General features: G+C 45.0%; 1 protein-coding gene across 5 annotated transcripts in view; it reads right to left on the reverse strand.

Annotated features, from left to right (window-relative positions):
• CFAP221 (cilia and flagella associated protein 221) overlaps positions 1 to 19525 on the reverse strand; it is an 84736-nt gene that overhangs the window by 25661 nt on the left and 39550 nt on the right. For all 5 annotated transcript variants that reach the window (XM_004276903.3, XM_033400242.2, XM_049712113.1 and 2 more), the window contains 7 exons: positions 13039 to 13198; positions 10747 to 10867; positions 10552 to 10663; positions 10281 to 10389; positions 6991 to 7078; positions 5415 to 5504; positions 2470 to 2568 (listed from right to left, as the gene is read on the reverse strand). In XM_004276903.3, the coding sequence (XP_004276951.2) occupies positions 2470 to 2568; positions 5415 to 5504; positions 6991 to 7078; positions 10281 to 10389; positions 10552 to 10663; positions 10747 to 10867; positions 13039 to 13198 (779 nt within the window). The remainder of the gene's footprint in view (positions 1 to 2469; positions 2569 to 5414; positions 5505 to 6990; positions 7079 to 10280; positions 10390 to 10551; positions 10664 to 10746; positions 10868 to 13038; positions 13199 to 19525) is intronic.

A 19525-nucleotide genomic window follows, 5' to 3' on the forward strand; every position in this document is an offset into this window, starting at 1 on the left:
GGACTGGCTCCAGAGTGGCCGGGGCTGTCCCACGAGTGTCTCATAGCCACCTCTGTCCCGCACAGGCGCAGAGCCCACCCAGACAAAGCCCCAGCAGGGACACTGGTTTACAGACATCAGCCTAGGCTGCAAGCACTGCTTGAGAGATCACCTGCAACGTAAACTCTTGGAGTCTTCTATGTGTTGACTCGCCTGACTTTCATGACAGCCCTGAGAAAGGTCTTACTGGTCTCCTCAGTGACAGATGAGGAAACGAAGGCACAGAGGTCATGGAACTTGTCCAAGATTGGAAAACTCATGAGAAGTAGCATCAAGATGGGAATGTAAACTGGTGCAGCCACTATGGAGAATAGTATGGAGGTTCCTCAAAGAACTACAAATAGAGCTGTGAAATGATCCAGCATTCCCACTCCTGGGCATACATCCGGACAAAACTCTAATTTGAAAAGATACATGCACCCCAATGTTCATAGCATCACTATTCACGATAGCCAAGACATGGAAACAACTTAAATGTCCACCAACAGAGGAATGGATAAAGAGGATGTGGTCCATATATACAATGGAATACTACTCAGCCATCAAAGAGGATGAAATAATGCCATCTGCAGCAACATGGATGGACCTAGAGATTCTCATACTAAGTGAAGTAAGTCAGACAGAGAAAGACAAATACCACATGGTATCACTTATATGTGGAATCTAAAATATGACACAAAGGAACCTACCTACAAAACAGAAACAGACTCAGAGACGTAGAAAACAGACTTGTGGTTGCCAAGTGGGAGGGAGGGAGGGGGAGGGAAGAACTGGGAGTTTGGGATTAGCAGATGTGAGCTATTATCCATAGGACGGATAAACAACAAGGTCCTACTGTAGAGCACAGAGAACTATATCCAATACCCTGTGATAAACCATATGGAAAAGAATAAAAAAAAGAATATATAACGGAATCACTTTGCTGTACACCAGAAATTCACACAACATTGTAAATCAGCTATACTTGAATAAAAAACTTTTAAAAACCATAAAAAAAGAAGTAGCACCAAGAATGAAGGGCAAGAGACTTCCCTGGTGGTCCAGTGGTTAGGACTCTGTGCTTCCACTGCAGGGTTTGATCCCTGGTTGGGGAACTAGATCCCACATGCTGCACGGTGTGACCAAAAATCAATCAATCCATCCATCCATCAATCAAATACATTTACTAGTGGAAAAAAAGAGTAAAATGATTATCTAAAATAAAAATGAAATAATTTATTAAAGAAAAAGAAAAAAGAATGAAGGGCAAGCAGCCTGTCTCCAGAGTCCGTGTCTCCACCGCTGGTCTCCCTGCCGGGGTGGGGGCAGGAGGGCTTCTGCCCCCCAGGCAGCCAGGCTCCAGTGGCTCAGACGAGAGGTCGACAGGCAGCATAAGATGCAAGAGGCACCCCAAGACAGCCAAGCGCTAGTGCTTACAGGACTGTTTGCTGGAGGAGGGGAAGGCTGAGCTGGCCGAAGGACAGGTGTGGGTGGAGGGAAGGGAGATGGGATGGGGTTTCCGGTGGTGTCCTGGGAGAAGAAGAGGACTGGGGCCACACAGAGGACTGGGACAGCTGCGGGGGGAGCGGAGCCAGGCCAGGGGGCCACCTCACACCTTTTATGGACTGTAGAGGCCGAGGGGCACAGGAGCACCCCACTGTCCTCTCTAGAAATCACTAACCAGCATCCTTCCATACGGCCCAGCAATTCTGCTCCTAGGTGTACACGCCCCAGAGAACTGAAAACATGTCCACAAACTTGCACATAAATGTCTGTAGCGCCGTTATTCTCACCATGACAGCCAAAAGGTGAGAACAGCCCAAATGTTTCAACCGATGACTAGATAAAGAGTGTGGTATCTCTGTTCAAGGATGAATACTATTCATCCTGAAAAAGGAATGAGGTACTGAAACATGCTACACCGTGGATGAACCCTGAAAACATGTTAAGTGAGAGAAGCCAGTTACGAAAGGCCATGTATTGTAGGATTCCGTGTATACGAAACGTCCAGAATAGGCAAATTCACAGAGGCAGAAAGTGAACAGGGAAGGGGGTGGGGGGTGGAGAGCGACTGCTGCTGGCGACCAGGCTTCTTTTTTTTTTTTTTTTTTTTAACATCTTTATTGGGGTATAATTGCTTTACAATGGTGTGTTAGTTTCTGCTTTATAACAAAGTGAATCAGTCATACATAAACATATGTTCCCATATGTCTTCCCTGTTGCGTCTCCCTCCCCAGGCTTCTTTAAGCAGTGATAAAAACGCCCTAAAATCCGATAGTGGTGATGGCCGTACTCCACTAAAAACGACTGAACTGTACACTTTACAGGAGTGAATTTTAAGGCATGTGAATTGCATCTCAATAAAGCTGCTATAAAAAAAAACCTCACTGTTCAATTTCCCTGTGCTGATAACTAAAGAAATTAAATTTTCAACCTGGTGCTGAAACTTACCTTGCGTGCTGCTTGCTGAAACCGTCTCTGCGCCCAGAACCTGTTGACCCAAGTGTTATTTACGAGCGGATCAAAATTAGGATGAAATTCCCTGGTTTTCTGTGAACACAAAATATAGGTGCATGTTAGATTTAAATTTTAACTCCTGGCTTAAAAGCATTTAATAAAAATGTTTCAGAGTTGGATCCCAAACCAAGTTATTATTTGTTCTTCCATTTAATGAGCACTTATTAAGCACTTTTGGTGTACACAGCATTATAGGGAATACTTCTTGGGTTAGGGACCAAAAGTGGAAGACAAGATTTGGGTTTCAAGAAATGTACAATCTAGGGACTTCCCTGGTGGCGTACTGGATAAGAATCTACCTGCCAGTGCAGGGCACACGGGTTCGATCCCCGGTCTGGGAAGATCCCACATGCTGCGGAGCAACTAAGCCCCGTACGCCACCACTAGTGAGCCTGCACTCTAGAGCTCACGAGCCACAACTACTGAAGCCCACGTGCCTAGAGCCCGTGCTCCACAACAAGAGAAGCCACTACAATGAGAAGCCCGCACACTGCAACAAAGAGTAACCCCCCTTGCTGCAACTAGAGAAAGCCCGCACACAGCAACAAAGACCCAACACAGCCAAAAATAAATAAATAAATACATTTATATTAAAAAAAAAAGAAATGTACAATCTAATCTCATTTTCCAAGTGATTTACAATGCCACATCTATCATATATCAAGACTCGATACATATGTGGATCTGTTTCTGTCTTTCTATTTGGTTTCATTTCTCTTTTGTCTATCCGTATGCCAATAATACCACACTGCCTTAATGATCCAACTTGGTCAAAAAGCTTTGTCTCCTTCAGAGAAAGTCCTCTCCCCCGGTTTATTCATTTTAAGTTAAAAAAATTCTTGAGCCTTTGCTCTTTCATATGTATACGTATATATACATAATATTCATGTTCATGTTGTGTATATATACATATATATGTACTTAAAGAGTTACAAAATTCCATGACAAAGCCTACTGAGGTATTAATTGGGATTGCATTTAATCTGTAGATCAATTTGGAAAAAGGTAACATCTTTACAATGCTTATTCTCTTCCATAAGACATCTATAAATATCTTTCAATTTATTTAGATCTTTGTTATTGTTTTAATGTAAAGTTTGTAATTGTTAGATTTGCTTCTAGGTACTTGCTTGCTATTATAAATTACATGTCTATTAAAGTATATGTTAACGTTTTATTTCTTGTATATGAAAATACAGTAGATATTCTTGTATAATGATTTTATATGCAATTCCCAAATTCTCTTACAAATTCAGTAGGTTTAATTAATCTGGCAATAGATGCTTTTAGATTTTCTACAATCATAGTTAATTATATCATATAAAATCAATGATCTTTTTATTTCTTTCTCTCCAATACTTATAACTTTTCTTGTATCTTTCTCTTATCATACTGTACTATCCAGAACCTCTAACACAATATTGAATAAAAGAGTTTGTACTTGCTTGTATATAGAGTACCTCTAATTTTTCGCCAATTAGAATGACTTTTACTGTAATTTTTTTGAAAAATCAATTTATGAGTTTACAAAAGCTTCTGTTTCCCTCATTTGTTAAGAGTTTTCTTTTTAGAAAACTGTGACTATTACATCAAAAAAAAAAAAAAGAAAGAACGAAATGTACAGTCTAGAGAGGAAGAATAAAGTCACACAGAAATCAGAACCCTGCGTTGGGTGCTGGGATGCTGCAGAAGCAGGAGGCCAGACCGTGTGGTCCCCAGTGGAGCCCACACACCGGGGGCACAAGCGTGTGTGGATCAGTAATGACTGGGAAGGAAAGGGTGTCTGGGGGTGTCGTGATGCTGGCTAGAGCCTTGGGCGCTGCAGGTCACTGAACAGGGGAGCAACGTGAAGACAGTCATCGGAAGTGAGTCAGTCTTGCGTTGGCCCGGGCAGTGGGCCATGGAGGAGAGGGCAGAGGGGCGGAACACAAACGATTCACCTGCAGGATGAGCTGAGGGTGAGCCGTGAAGGTGGACCGGGGGATGGCCTTGTGGAAGAGCGATTAGCACAACTGTGTGGCCAGATGAGATGGGGCGGGGCGGGGGGGGTGGAAAGAGGTAAAAACAGTGCAGGCGTGCAGACCCAGAAGAGAAAACTGAGAATGGTGGAGGTGGGGAGACTGGGAAGCATTTTTTCGTTGTTAAAATTAAAAATTGGGGTAAACAACAAGGTCCTACTGTAGAGCACAGGGAACTATATTCACTATCCTGTGATAAAACATAATGGAAAAGAATATGAAAAAGAATGTATATATATATGTATAAGTGAATCACTTCTGTACAGCAGAAATTAACACAACATTGTAAATCAGCTATGCTTCAAAAAAATTTCTTTAAGTAAAAAAAATTAAAAATTGGGGTTTTAACCAGAAACTATCACATGACAGAGGAAACTCCGGGGGGGGGGGTGGCTACTGTCCCCACTTCACGTTTGAGGACACCAGGGCACGAGGGCTCAGAGGGTTCTTCCCGGGTCCCAAATCTGAGGTGGAGCTGGGACCAGAGCTCTGGCGTCTGACTGGCTGTCTTCTTACAAGGGGAGGGGAGGGGGCCAGGAACCCACCCAGGGACCCACCCTGAGGACCTGCGGACAGGGGCACGGGCAGCAAAGGGGAAGAACAAAGGAGACCAAGAGGAGAAATCGGAGGTGTGGGAAGCAGGGGCCCATATACAAGGCTGTTAATTTCAAGGGAAACAACTACAAATTGATGCCTGACTTGTGGATATGTCATAAGAAAAAACACCCCGAAAGGTAAGCAAATTAAAAACTATTAAAAATCTCTTGGTAAAAGGATTTCTATAAAATTGTTTATATGCTTAAAAAATAAGCATATAAAGAGCTCCTGATAATTAGATTCCAAATAAAGAAAGTTACTTACTTCTTCCAGGTCGCGTACAACCCGTTTCGGGTGAACTTCTGTCTTGAGTCGCTGGAATTCGTCATCCAAAACAGGATCTCCTCTATCTAGCTGGGATTTTCAATCATCAAAAGTGTTAAAATGGAATACAAAGGCACACAACTGTATTTCTCTTTGAAACTGGTAGAAACCCATTAAGCCATTGGTCAAAGGCACGTGATCCCTTCCCTTTCCTGGGTGGTGGAAGTTGGGGGTCTGTCCCTTCTGTGGAGAGGTGTCCCTGCCGCCTGCTCCCTGGCCCCCGAGCAATCTCCCCTACCCCGGAGCCACTGGCACTGCCTGGTTGCTCCCAGGAAGGCCGCCGGGCTTGGCTCAGTGTCTCCCCACACCTGCCTCCACGGTAAGAGGGCCGTGCACATGCACACATGTGTTAGCTCTTGCCTCTCTGTGGTTTTTATTATTTCTGTATTAGGTAACTTCTAAAACTAGCTTGGCTTTCAGGTATGCTGTTCACAAACATTTTTATAGACTAAATCGGAAGAAATCTGACCAAAACATTAACACCCTACTCGAAAATGAGAGGATCTACTGGAGAGAACAGGGAACTCTACTCAATATTTTGTAATAACCTCTAAGGGAAAAGAATCTGAAAAAGAATAGATGTGTGTGTGTGTGTGTGTGTGTGTGTGTGTGTGTGTGTGTGTAACTGAATCACTGAGCTGTATACCTGAAACTAACACAATGTAAATCAACTCTACTGCAATCAAAGAAAACAAGAAATAACAGATGTCTATGATTGTCACCAGGGTGGTGAGCTGTCCAGTCTGATTTGCACGCAGCAGGAGGTTGAGTTTGAGACGGGGGACCTTAGGTTCAAAATACAGATTCCGTGGGGAGAGACCCTGAACTCCATGACGACTAAAAGTCAAATAAAATAGAGGGAATTTAAAGAAGGGATTGGCAAATGCGTTGTTAGACGAAAGAGGAGGGAAACTTCTTGTACCTCTATTTAGACTCTACTCATTTACGATGAACATTCAGAATGTAGCATTACTGGCCGTCTCCCTTGAGCAAGAAGCCGCCGCCCCCGAGGGTCTGGGCCGCGTGGTTCCCGTGCCCACTTGCTCTGCACCCTCCCTCCCTCTCGCTTTTGCTCGGTTTCCTGTCACAGGGCGCAGCCTCCAGCTTTGGTCTGGACTTGGCTCTGGCTTCGCTCCTGGTCACCGTCTCTGGGTCTCTCTTACCTTCGTGCTCTGCAGCTCACGCCCAGCATTCCAGCCCAAACCGGAGCCATTCCCTGCCTCTAAGTTGGGCGCCTTTCTCCTCTTTACTGCTTTTCAAACGTATACCGTGTCTTCTAGGAAGCTTTCCAGCTAGATGAGTCCCCTGCTAGCTGGACTCTGAAGCCCCACGCTGCTCAGCAGTGGTCTCGGTGACAGTTACAGGCAGCCTCGATCTACAGTTAACCGAGGGCTGGTTATCAGCCTCCCGTCCCAACTTAATTGTAAGGTTTTCTCTCCTTATATGACATCTTGCATACAGCAGGAATTAACAATATTTAGTGAAATAAATGACATCGAAAAGCAGTGATCCTGACCTTGTATTTGTTGTTTACTCTCTGCCGCTCCTCAGTAAGGTCTTTTTTAAATTTAAGGGACATGTGATCTTTACCGAGGTGTACCTGCCTGGGGAGAAAAAAACCAGCTTCCAGAACCCATCAGAATACCATAGTCGACTTCAGGATGGAGTGTCTTAGCCATACTGCACAGCTGAAGAGGGAGGACACACCGTGGGGCAGAGAAGCTGCAGAGACCACAGCAACACAAGTCGGGTGAATAATGTGTTCCACAAGACGAAGCTCAGCTTCTAGTGACACACACCAAAATATTTATGAATAAAGAAACCTGGATGCTCAACCCCAGTCGCCATTAGGGAAATGCAAATCAAAAGCACAGTGATGGACCACTACTGCACACCCCCTTGGGTGACGATTCATGATGATGATGGTGACAACAATCATAATGAAGGGAAATAACAGGAATGCCAAGGAGGGGGAGAAACTGGAAGCTTCGCAAGTTGCGGGTGGGAATGTCAACTGCTGCAGCCGCGTAGAGCACAGCTTGGCCGTTCTCAAAAAGGTAAACATACAATGACCGTACGACCCAGCGATTCCTCTCTTACGCATACACCCAAGTGTCCTGAAAAGATAAGTTCACACAAAAACCTGTATATAAATGTTCGTAGCAGCATTATTTAAAATAGCCAAGAGGTGGAGACCACCCAAGTGTCCATCAACTGATGAGTGAATAAACACAGTGTAGTATGTCCATAAAATGGAATCTTATTCAGCCATAAACATGAATGAAGTACTGACAGGTGCTGTGATGTGGATGAAGCTTGAACACACGAATGGTGGAAGAAGCCAGTTACTAAAGGCCATGTGTTCTACGATTGCATTCATGTGAAATAAGGGGCAATGTCACAGAGACAGAAAGCGGATTAGTGGTCGCCAGGGGCTGGGGAAAGAGGACGGGGCGTGACTGTTTCATGCTTATGACGGGCTTCCTTTCTGGAGGGATGAAAATGTTCTGGAAAAAAGTGGTGACAGTTGCACAACACCGTGAACGTGCTAATAATTTCTGGCTTGTACACTTTAAAATGGTTAAAATGGTTCATTTTATGTGATGTGAATTTCATCACACTTAAAACACCTCTGGTATGTAATGTACCCATCATGGAGTCTGATATGTGTTCAAAGTATATAGTAGCAGAGTTCCCTGGAGGTCCAGTGGTTAGGATTCTCGGCTTTCACCGCCGAGGGCCTGGGTTCGATCCCTGGTTGGGGAGCTAAGATCCCGAAAGCTGCACGGCGTGGCCAAAAAAAAAAGAGAACAAAACAAGGATACAGTAGCTGTGGTTTTTAAAGTTCTGGAGAACTGTCTTAGATTAAAGGAAACTAAAGAGATATGAAAACTACACACAAATTGTATGATCTTTGATTGGACCTTGGATTCCCCACTTTAAAACCCAAAACCCCCTGGTATAAGAGTCATTACTGGGACAACAAGGTAAATCTGCATATAGGCTGATTATTTGGTGCTTCATCAATGGTAAACCTCTTGGTAGTGATTATGGTGATGTTGGAGAATGTCCCTGCTTTTAGGAGCTACATGCTAAAGCCTTTAGGGGCGAGGGTTCATGGCACTTGTACCTGCAACTCGCTTTCAAAGGGCTCAGGGGGATAAAGGGTGTGTCTGCGCCTGTGCATTTGTGCGCGTGTGCACGCGCGTGGCGTTAACCACTGACCCTACATCAATGTGTGTGCCTCTTACTGGCGGGGTTAAAATCTTTTAAACAAAAAAGTAGGGAGAAAGTAGTAAGTGAACAACACATGATCAAAAGTAAATTTAGGGGGCTTCCCTGGTGGGGCTGTGGTTGAGAGTCCGCCTGCCGATGCAGGGGACACGGGTTCGTGCCCCGGTCTGGGAAGATCCCACATGCCGCGGAGCGGCTGGGCCCGTGAGCCATGGCCGCTGAGCCTGCGCGTCCGGAGCCTGTGCTCCGCAATGGGAGAGGCCACAACAGTGAGAGGCCCACGTACTGCAAAAAAAAAAGTTAATTTAGGGACTTCCCTGGTGGTGCAGTGGTTAAGAATCGCCTGCCAATGCAGGGAACACGGGTTTGAGCCCTGGTCCAGGAAGATCCCACATGCCGCGGATCAACTAAGTCCATGCGCCACAACTACTGAGCCCGCGCACCTGGAGCCCGTGCTCTGCAACAAGAGAAGCCACCACAATGAGAAGCCCACGCACCGCAACGAAGACCCAACACAGCCCAAAACAAATAAATAGATAGATAAATAGATAAATAAATAAACAAAAAACAAAATTTAGGATGTGATTTTGAGTCTGTTACAAAGAAGCATAGGTGGAAGGGAAAACACGAGGGTTAACAGTGGTCACTGTACTAACAGTGATTTTTTTTTTTCCTCTTCTACACTCAAAATAAAATCTCCAAGTTTCTACAATGACAATGTGTCCACATTTTTTACAACAGGGAAAGAGTATTTTTAAAAAATGGTCCTGGGTAACCTGGCATACGCCCTGTTCAACTGAGGCCAGACCCCGAGTACAGGCTCACACAGGATTCTGTGAATTCACAGAAGGGGCTGTTTCTCCTGAGGGGGTGGCAGGGTGGGGACACCTGGGCCGGCCCCAGAGCTCAGGGTGCGTGGCCTGTCTGGGCGGCATGTGGGCTCTTAGTTCCCCGACCAGGGATGGGACCCGTACCCTCTGCAGTGGAAGCCCAGAGTCTTAACCACTGGACCGCCAGGGAAGTTCCTCCAGGAGTCTCCTTTTGAACTCAGTTTAAGAGTTTCTAAAGTTACTTCAGCTGAATCTGTACACGTAGATATGCCTGGTATGATCTGGTAAAAATTTGTAAAAAGGGTTCCATTTTGTTTGCAGGAGCACAAAGAAGAAGCCTCGCATCTGAGTTTGAAAACCTCCACCGGGAGCCTCCCCGAGCCCAGCCTGCACTGCCGGGATCCCCGGATGGCCTCTGAGGCACACAGCCCAGGACACAGGGGGCTCGGGGTGGGGTGAGAGGTGACGGGGCAAGACCCGGGGTGCCTGTCACCCAGATCGGTCCTGAGCAAGGGGGGTGCACTCTGGCTCTGCCACTGGTCATGCTTAGGAAACAGCATGGTTTGGTCACATTAGTTTATTCCCAATAGAAACTTCACTCTGAAACAGAAGGTCCATTAAAGGGGAGAGAATAATCAAAATTTTCAAAGGGCATAAAAAGGTATTACATTTCATTGTGTCTCATGTCTCATGGATTACCAAAACCACCGTCACTTGATGCAAATAATTGTGCGATATTTACCACTTAAGGTGATTTCTGAGCTCTTCGTAAGTGTTCTGTCTGACTTTCTGTTCAAAGAGTGTTTCCTTCATCTGTCTTGTTTTTGAAACCTCAGTGCCTTGGTCCAAAACTGAGGGAGGGAGCAAACACGATTATACCAGTAATCAAATCAGAATCACTGGCTGAGAGAAAAACACATTTCTAATGGCAAAACAAAACAGCGATCTAACTGAGTTTTGCTGCTGCTTCAGATTCTGCCCAGGGGCTGATTTACGGAGGATCAACTGCTTACCTTCTCTTAATTCTTTAATCTTCAATTTTCCTGGTTCTTGGTTTAGAACAGTTGCCACAGCAAATGGATTCGATAAATCTACTGGAAATCTCAAGTTCTGATATTCGATTTCCTGAGACCAAACCAGGAGGGAAAAGTCATTATTTGCCTTCTCTGTCATTCCTTCCATCGTGGTTCACATAACGCCCACTTTACCTTAATCTTGGGAGGCTTTGCCTTTGCTGGCAATCGGTGAAAATGTACATGTGTCCTTGCCTTTTCTGGAGGAACAACTACTTTCCTAGAAAGAGTATTGAATCTTTCAAATTCTTCTAACCTAGAGTTGAAAACAGATTATTAAATTAGTATGTAATGCAACAACTCAAGGCTCCTAATTTTAGTTCTTTCCAATAATACCATGACTTATAGTCCATTAAATATCAATACTATATCTAAACTAAAAATCAATCTGAGTGCTAAAACAGTGGTTTACTAAAATAAATGCAAGGTCAGGATAACAGAGCATAATCATATACAAACAGCTGCTCGATGGCTGTTTTCCTTATGTTCTCAAAGAACCTAACAAGTGGAAAACAGGACATGCTGAAAAATGCTCTCAGCGTCCAGCATAATCATTTCTGGGCTGTTGGATTTCCACAGCTAAATTTACTTACCACATTGAAAAACTCTTACATTGATTTATGTTCCTAGTAAAAGAATAATTTTTCCCACTGTTTGTAGCAAGATCTTTAAAAAAAAAAGTGATTCAGGTTAATGTTTGAGATCTTTTCTGCGAATGAAAACTGCTTTAAACATAGGCAGGTATAGACAGGGCTGCTTCCATGTCTGCAGAAGCTGCTTATTTATCATGAGATGTAGTAGAACCACGTATGTTTATGAATGCTACCCATGACAGCATTTTCTTAAGCAAGAATGTGTGAACACGTGTTTGGTGGGATGACACGTGTCCATGACGTTACAGAGGTAAGATGAGAGACTGAGACCATTCATGCATTCTGACATGCCAGGTGCATTGGCCTAGCGCCTACTGACCCGGCCCCACTGCACAACATGGGCCACAGGCCTGCGATCCCAAACTTAACGTGGCCTGTGTGAGAGTCCTGAAAGGTCACGGCACGGGAGAACCTGTCCACACTGACTGACGCGCTGTGAGGTGCAGGGACAAGTGAGCTGTGGCCCGGCATCTGCATCTCAACAGAGCTCTGATACCACCTCTGCCGTAAATATCTGGGAAACAACCCCAAATTTCTGAGGGTGTTAAAAACCAGTCTCCTAAAGCAACCATACTCCAATGAAAATTAACAGCAACAGCAAAAAACCCAGTCTCCTTAGGAAGTCTAATTGCTAGTGTTAAGGATGGAAATGAGAAAACGAGAAACCAAAGAGTTATGTGGAACTGGCAGTGCCAAAGTCAGGACATACGTGAGTGCATCCATCATGTACCCAACTCTGAAACAAAAAAGCAACTATGACACCTTCAGAACACACTGCAGCTGGGCCACTTTTCACCTTCCTGGTGGAATGTCTGTTCTAGCCCCACCTGCAGCCTGGGGAGACACAGTCCTGGAAAACATCAAGAGTGCTCTAAACAAGACGTTAAACTCCAGTTGGGAAACCAAAACATCAGTTAGGAAAGGTCTGCTCCCACTCTCGTACGGAGCCTGGGCCGTGCACTGCGCCATTGTATGTACGAACACGCCTGTGGAAGTCAAGGTCAAAGAGGGGCAAGTCAACGTCCCACTCAGGCGATGCCGTTAAGGAGGCAGTTTGTGTGTCGCAGCACGTGACCCGAGCTGGCCAGTGGTGTTCTGCTCGGCCAGTAACTGACACCAGAAGAATGAGCACTGCTTTTCAGTTACATCCAATGCTACTTCTTCATCGGCTGACTCATTTTAGTTCTACTGTGGGAACTTCCAAGATTTGGGTTCAGCGGGCCACACGAAGAGTCTATAGTTGACTTGAGCTGCTTTGGCTCTTTAGAAAAAGAATAATAACATAAATATATAATAAACCGTGGAGTTAGTTCTTATTTTGATACTAGGTTGTTACTCCACTTTATTTAATATGCCTAATGATGTTACTGTGTGATGTGTACCTGTGCGTGGAGGGGAGAGGAGAAAATCAAACTTTTTCTTTACCATTTTCAAAATATTTGTAAGGGTTTTCCAAGGTTGGGGTTTATACTGTGAAATTTTCCTTTCCTCAGTCATCTCTTCCCCTCTTGCCAGAAGCAACTACGGCTACAAGTGCAGAGCTATCCTCTGCATTGCTGTTGTATCTTAAGTGTATTTTATGAAGGTTCATCGTTTAAATAAGTTTTTAAAACTGACATAGAATTGACAGAAAACAGTATATTAGTTTCAGGCATAGTAAGTACGCTTTTGATGGCATTCTGCTACAAGAAAGAAACACAGAATGGAAGGAAGGAAGACCTGGGGTTTTGAAAAAGTTTGAAGAATACACAGAAGCCCCCCAAGGCAGCCGTACTTTAAAGCCATGTTGGGGTAGCACGTGCCGGTGAAGACACACTCGTATGGTTGCGAGTTGAACTGTGCAATCCACAGCTGCACTTTTATCTGTGCGATCCCACACTGAAAGGGGGTAAACGTCACTGTCACATCCATCTTCCCGTTCGCTGGTATTATTCCTGGGAGGAAAGACATGAGAAAACGTGATGCGTTCTCTTCCTGCCAAGTCCCAGCAAAGAGGCTGACACACACACACACACCCCCCACACATACCGTACACACACACCCCATACACACACACATACCATACACACACACACACACCCCACACACACACTATACACACACACCATACACACACACACACACACCACACACACCCACACACACCATAAACACACACACCCCATACACACACACACACACACCCCATACACACACACACCATACACACACACACACCACACACACCCCCACACACACCATAAACACACACACACCATACACACACACACACACCCCACATCCCCCCACACACACCATACACACACACCACACACACACACCACACACACCATACACACCCCCCCACACACCCCACACACCCCCCACACCATACACACACACACACCATACACACACACACTATACACACACACCACACACACACCATACACACACACCACACACACACACCCCCCACACACACCCCACACACACCATACACACACACACCACACACACCCACACCACACACACCCCACCACACACACACACACTATACACACACACCATACACACACACCACACACACACACACACACACACCATAAACACACACACACCCCACACCCCCCCCACACACCATACACACACACCCCCACACACCACACACACCATACACACACACACACACACACCACACACCATACACACACACACACTCCACACACCCCACACACACCATACACACCACACACACCATACACACACACCACACACACACACACCCCATACACACATCCCACCATACACACACACACCACACACACACACACACCATATACACACACACCACACCACACACACACACCACACACACACACACCCCATACACACATCCCACCATACACACACACACCACACACACACACACACACCACACCACACACACACCATACACACACACACACCATATACACACACACCACACCACACACACACACCACACACACACCCACCCCATACACACATCCCACCATACACACACACACCACACACACACACACACACACCACACCACACACACACCATACACACACACACACCATATACACACACACCACACCACACACACCATAAACACACACACACCATACACACACATACACACACACACCATACACACACACACACCCCCCACACACACCATACACACACACACCATACACACACACACTATACACACACACCACACACACACCATACACACACCACACACACACACACCATAAACACACACACACCCCACATCCCCACACACACACCATACACACACACCATACACACACACCCCACACACACCCCACACACACCATACACACACACACACCCCACACCCCCCACCCCCCCACACACACCATACACACACACACTATACACACACACCACACACACACCATACACACACACCACACACACACACACCCCACACACACCACACACACACCATACACACACACCACACACACACACACCACACACACCCCACCACACACACACACACTATACACACACACCACACACACACACACACACACCATAAACACACACACACCCCACACACACCCCCACACACCATACACACACACCCCGACACACCACACACACCATACACACACACACACACACACCCCCCACACCACACACACCATACACACACACCACACACACACACACACCATATACACACACACACCCCACACACCCCCACACACCATACACACCACACACACCACACATACACACCATACACACACACACCATACACACACACTATACACACACACCACACACACCACACCATACACACACACACTATACACACACACCACACACACCATACACACATACCACACACACACCCCACACACCCCCCCCACACACCATACACACACACACCACACACACACACACACACACACCACACACACACCACCATACACACACACACCCCACCACACACACACACCCCACACACCCCACACACACACCATACACACACACACCACACACACACCCCACCACACACACACACACCCCACCCCACACACACACACACATTATACACACACACCATACACACACACACACACCCCCCACACACACACCATAAACACACACACCCCACACACACACCATACACACACACACCCACACACCACACACACCATACACACACACACACACACCACACACACACACACCATATACACACACACACCCCACACACCCCACACACCCCATACACACCACACACACCACACATACACACCATACACACACACACATCATACACACACACTATACACACACACCACATACACCACACCATACACACACACACACCATACACACACACACACACCCCACACCACACACACACACCATACACACACACACCATATACACACACACCACACCACACACACCACACACACAAATACATTCTCCCTGTGAGAAGCATCAGTGTTTCTACTATCTTTATATAGTCTTTTCATTAAATACACGTGAATCAACTGCTGCATGTTTACACTGATCTTATTTATCCAACTACTACCTCAATTCTTTATAATAATAACTCGATTGTGTCAGTTATATAAACATATACCTATCAATCAGCGTTACTGACTCAGAAGTGAATTCCCAGAACCATCATCTTTAAGCTAATTCCCACATGTCAATGTTCATGCTGTAAGCCACAAGGAAAAGCAAGGAACACACATAAAAGCTCGTGTCCAAATTATTCAGTTCCCTATATTTTTGTGTAATTTGCTTCTCTCCTTTCAAATCTTCAGGATGGATGACTGTTCTCTCCAAAGTCAGATATCACACGATGTTTATTTCTCCTTTGTATCTCTGGCGCCAGCAGGGCTTGGAACCCAGTAAGTGTTCAAAAAACATGGAAAGGAAAATAAAAGGCAGGGAGGGAGGGAGGATCCATGCCCTAAGTGTGAGAGGGGCTAATGTTTCTGACTTCCACTGAAGGCTCTCTGGTTTGCTTTCTAGGTGGTTCCCTCTGTCCGGTGCATCGGGCCTTCCTATGGCCCCTGCAGAGGCCTTGTACCCCCTCATAAATGCCTGGCACCACCCTTCCCATCCATGGCCTCTGAATCGTGGTCCACCCTCTGCCTTTCTCTCTGTGCCAACCGCACAGCCCTTTCCTTCAGCCATCCAAGCACTCACTGAGCACTGCTGGGTGCCAGGCACTCTTTTAGGCATTTGAGATACAGCAATAAACAAAGCAAAGTCCCAGAGTTCCCAGAGTTTACATGCTAGTTGGGATAGCAAACAAAAAGAAATAAGCAAGTGAAGATAAACTCCCAAGTCATGGCATGAGTACAGAGCAGGACTTGGGGAAGCAAGTGAAGCACAAGGAGCTGTCTGAGCGCCGGGGACATCAGCCTCAGGTGAAGAGGAGAGCGGCCTCTGCTCCAATCCCCAGACACAGGCTCCTGCACCCCAGGGCCTTGGCATCGCCGTTCCCCGACCTGGAAAGCCCTTCCTCCAAGTCTTCTTTCAGCCGCTGATTCCCACCCCTGAAACCATCTCTCTGCCGTCTGCCTCCCCTACTAAGTCTCACAAAAGCAAGTGCCTGCTCGTTACAGGTGTCCCAGCTCCATAAATAAAACTTCAAAGCCTGCGTCAGCCTATGTGTTACAGCACCACCCCCAGGAGCCTCCACCCCCGACACTCCATCACCCTGCGATCCCCGGGTGCCACCCCAGCTGTCACCCTGCTATGTTTACCAGTCACCCAACTAGACTGCAAGCCCCTAAGGCAGACACCAGGCCCCAGAGCTCTTTTATCTTCCCAGATCCCAGGCACGGTGCTTCAGAAAACTACAGAAAACCCTAAAGACTCCGCCAAAAACACCTGTTAGAATTAATTTAAAAAGTCAGTAAAGTTGCAGGATACAAATCAATATAGAAAAATCACTTGTGTTTCTATACACCAACAACAAACCATCAGAAAGTGAAATTAAGAAAACAATCCCACTGGGGACTTCGCTGGTGGCACAGTGGTTAAGAATCTGCCTGCCAATGCGGGGAACACTGGTTTGATCCCTGGTCTGGGAGGATCCCACATGCCACAGAGCAGCTGGGCCCGTGAGCCACAACTACTGAGCCTGCTCTCTGGAGCCCAAGAGCCACAACTACTGAGCCCGCGAGCCACAACTGCTGAAGCCCGCTAGCCCTTGCGCCCGTGCTCCGCAACAAGAGAAGCCACCGCAATGAGAAGCCCACACACCGCAATGAAGAGTAGCCCCCGCTCGCCGCAACTAGAGAAAGCCCGCACACAGCAATGAAGACCCAACACAGCCAAAAATAAAATAAAAATTAAAAACAAAACCCCCCAAAACAATCCCATTTACAATAGCAACACAAAGAATAAAATACCTAGGAATAAATATTTTCCAGTTTTATTGAGAAATAATTGACATACATTTCTGTATAAGTTTAAGGTACACAGCATGATGGTTTGATTTACATATTTGTGAAACGATGACCACAACAGGTTTAATTAATGTTTACTATCTCAAATAGATACAATAAAAAGAAAAGAAAAAATTCTTCTTGTGATGAGGCCTAAATTTAACCAAGGAAGTGAAAGACCTGTACACTATAAGACATTGATGAAAGAAATTGAAGAAGACACAAATAAATGGAAAGATATTCCATGTTCATGGATTAGAAGAATTAATATTGTTAAAATGTCCATGCTATCCAAAGAGATGTACAAATTCAATGCAACCTTATCAGACTTCTAACGGTACTTTTCATAGAAATAGAACAAACAATTCTAAAATTTGTATGGAATCACAAAAGACTCAGAGTAGCTAAAACAATCTTGGGATAGAATGGAGCTAAAGCATCATGCTTTGTGATTTCAAATCCTATCACAAAGCTACAGTAATCAAAATAGAATGATATTGACATAAAGATAGATAAATAGATTTATGGAAAAGAATAGAGAGCCCAGGAATAAACCCATGCATACGTGGTCAATTAATTGGCAACAAAGGATCCCAGAACATACACAGGGGAAAGGACAGTCTCTTCGACAAATAGTGTTGGGAAAACTTAACAGCCACATGTAAGAGAACAAAACTGAACCACTATCTTATACCACATACAAAAGTGAATGTGGGAAGCGGATTACTTAGGAGTTTGGGATTGACATGTACACACTACTGTATATAAAACAGACAACCAACAAGGACCTACTGTATAGCACAGGGAACTCTACTCAATAGTTTGTAATAACCTATAAGGGAAAATAATCTAAAAAAGAATATATATATGAATGTATAACTGAATCACTTTGCTGTACACCCTACCCTAACACAACATTGTAAATCAACTATATTTCAATAAAAATTTAAAACATTAAAAAACGTGATTTCAAAGTGGATTAAAGACTTGAATGTAAGACTTGACCATAAAACTCCTAGAACAAAACACAGAAAAAAGCTCCCTGACACTGGTCTTGGCAATGATTTTGGGGATTTGATACCAAAAGCAAAAGCAACAAAAGCAAAAATAAACAAGTGAGACTACATCAAATTCAAAAGCTTCTGCACAGTAAAGGAAACCATCAACAAAATGAAAAGGCAACCTATGGAATGGAAGGAAATATTTGCAAACTACATATCCAGTCAGGCATTAACACCCCAGATATACAAGGATCTCATATAACTCAGTAGCAGAAAAACCCAAATAACCCAATTTTTTTCCATGAGCAAAGGACCTGAATAAACATTTTTCCAAAGAAAATATACAAATGGCCAACAGGTACGTGTTCAACAACACTAATCATCAGGGAAATGTAAATAAAAACATAATGAGATATCACCTCACACCTATTAGAATGGCTATTATCGAAAAGAAGAGATAACAAATCCTGGTGAGGGTGTGGAGAAAAGGGAGCCCTGTGCACTGTTGGAAATACAAGCTGGCACAGCCACTACAGAGAACAGTATGGAGGTTCCTCAAAACGTTAAAAAAAAATAGAACTACCATACGGTCCAGCAGTCCTACATCTGGGTATATATGCAAAGGAAATGAAATCATTATTTTGAAGAGATAGCTGTACTCCTATGTTCATTGCAGCATTATTCACAATACCCAAGGTATGGAAACAATCTGTGTCCATCAACAGTTGAATGGAAAAGAAGATGTGGTACATATATACAATGGAATATTATTCAGCCTTAAAAAAGAAGG

This window comes from Orcinus orca, chromosome 7 (genome assembly GCF_937001465.1).
Source record: "Orcinus orca chromosome 7, mOrcOrc1.1, whole genome shotgun sequence".
NCBI lineage: Eukaryota > Metazoa > Chordata > Mammalia > Artiodactyla > Delphinidae > Orcinus > Orcinus orca.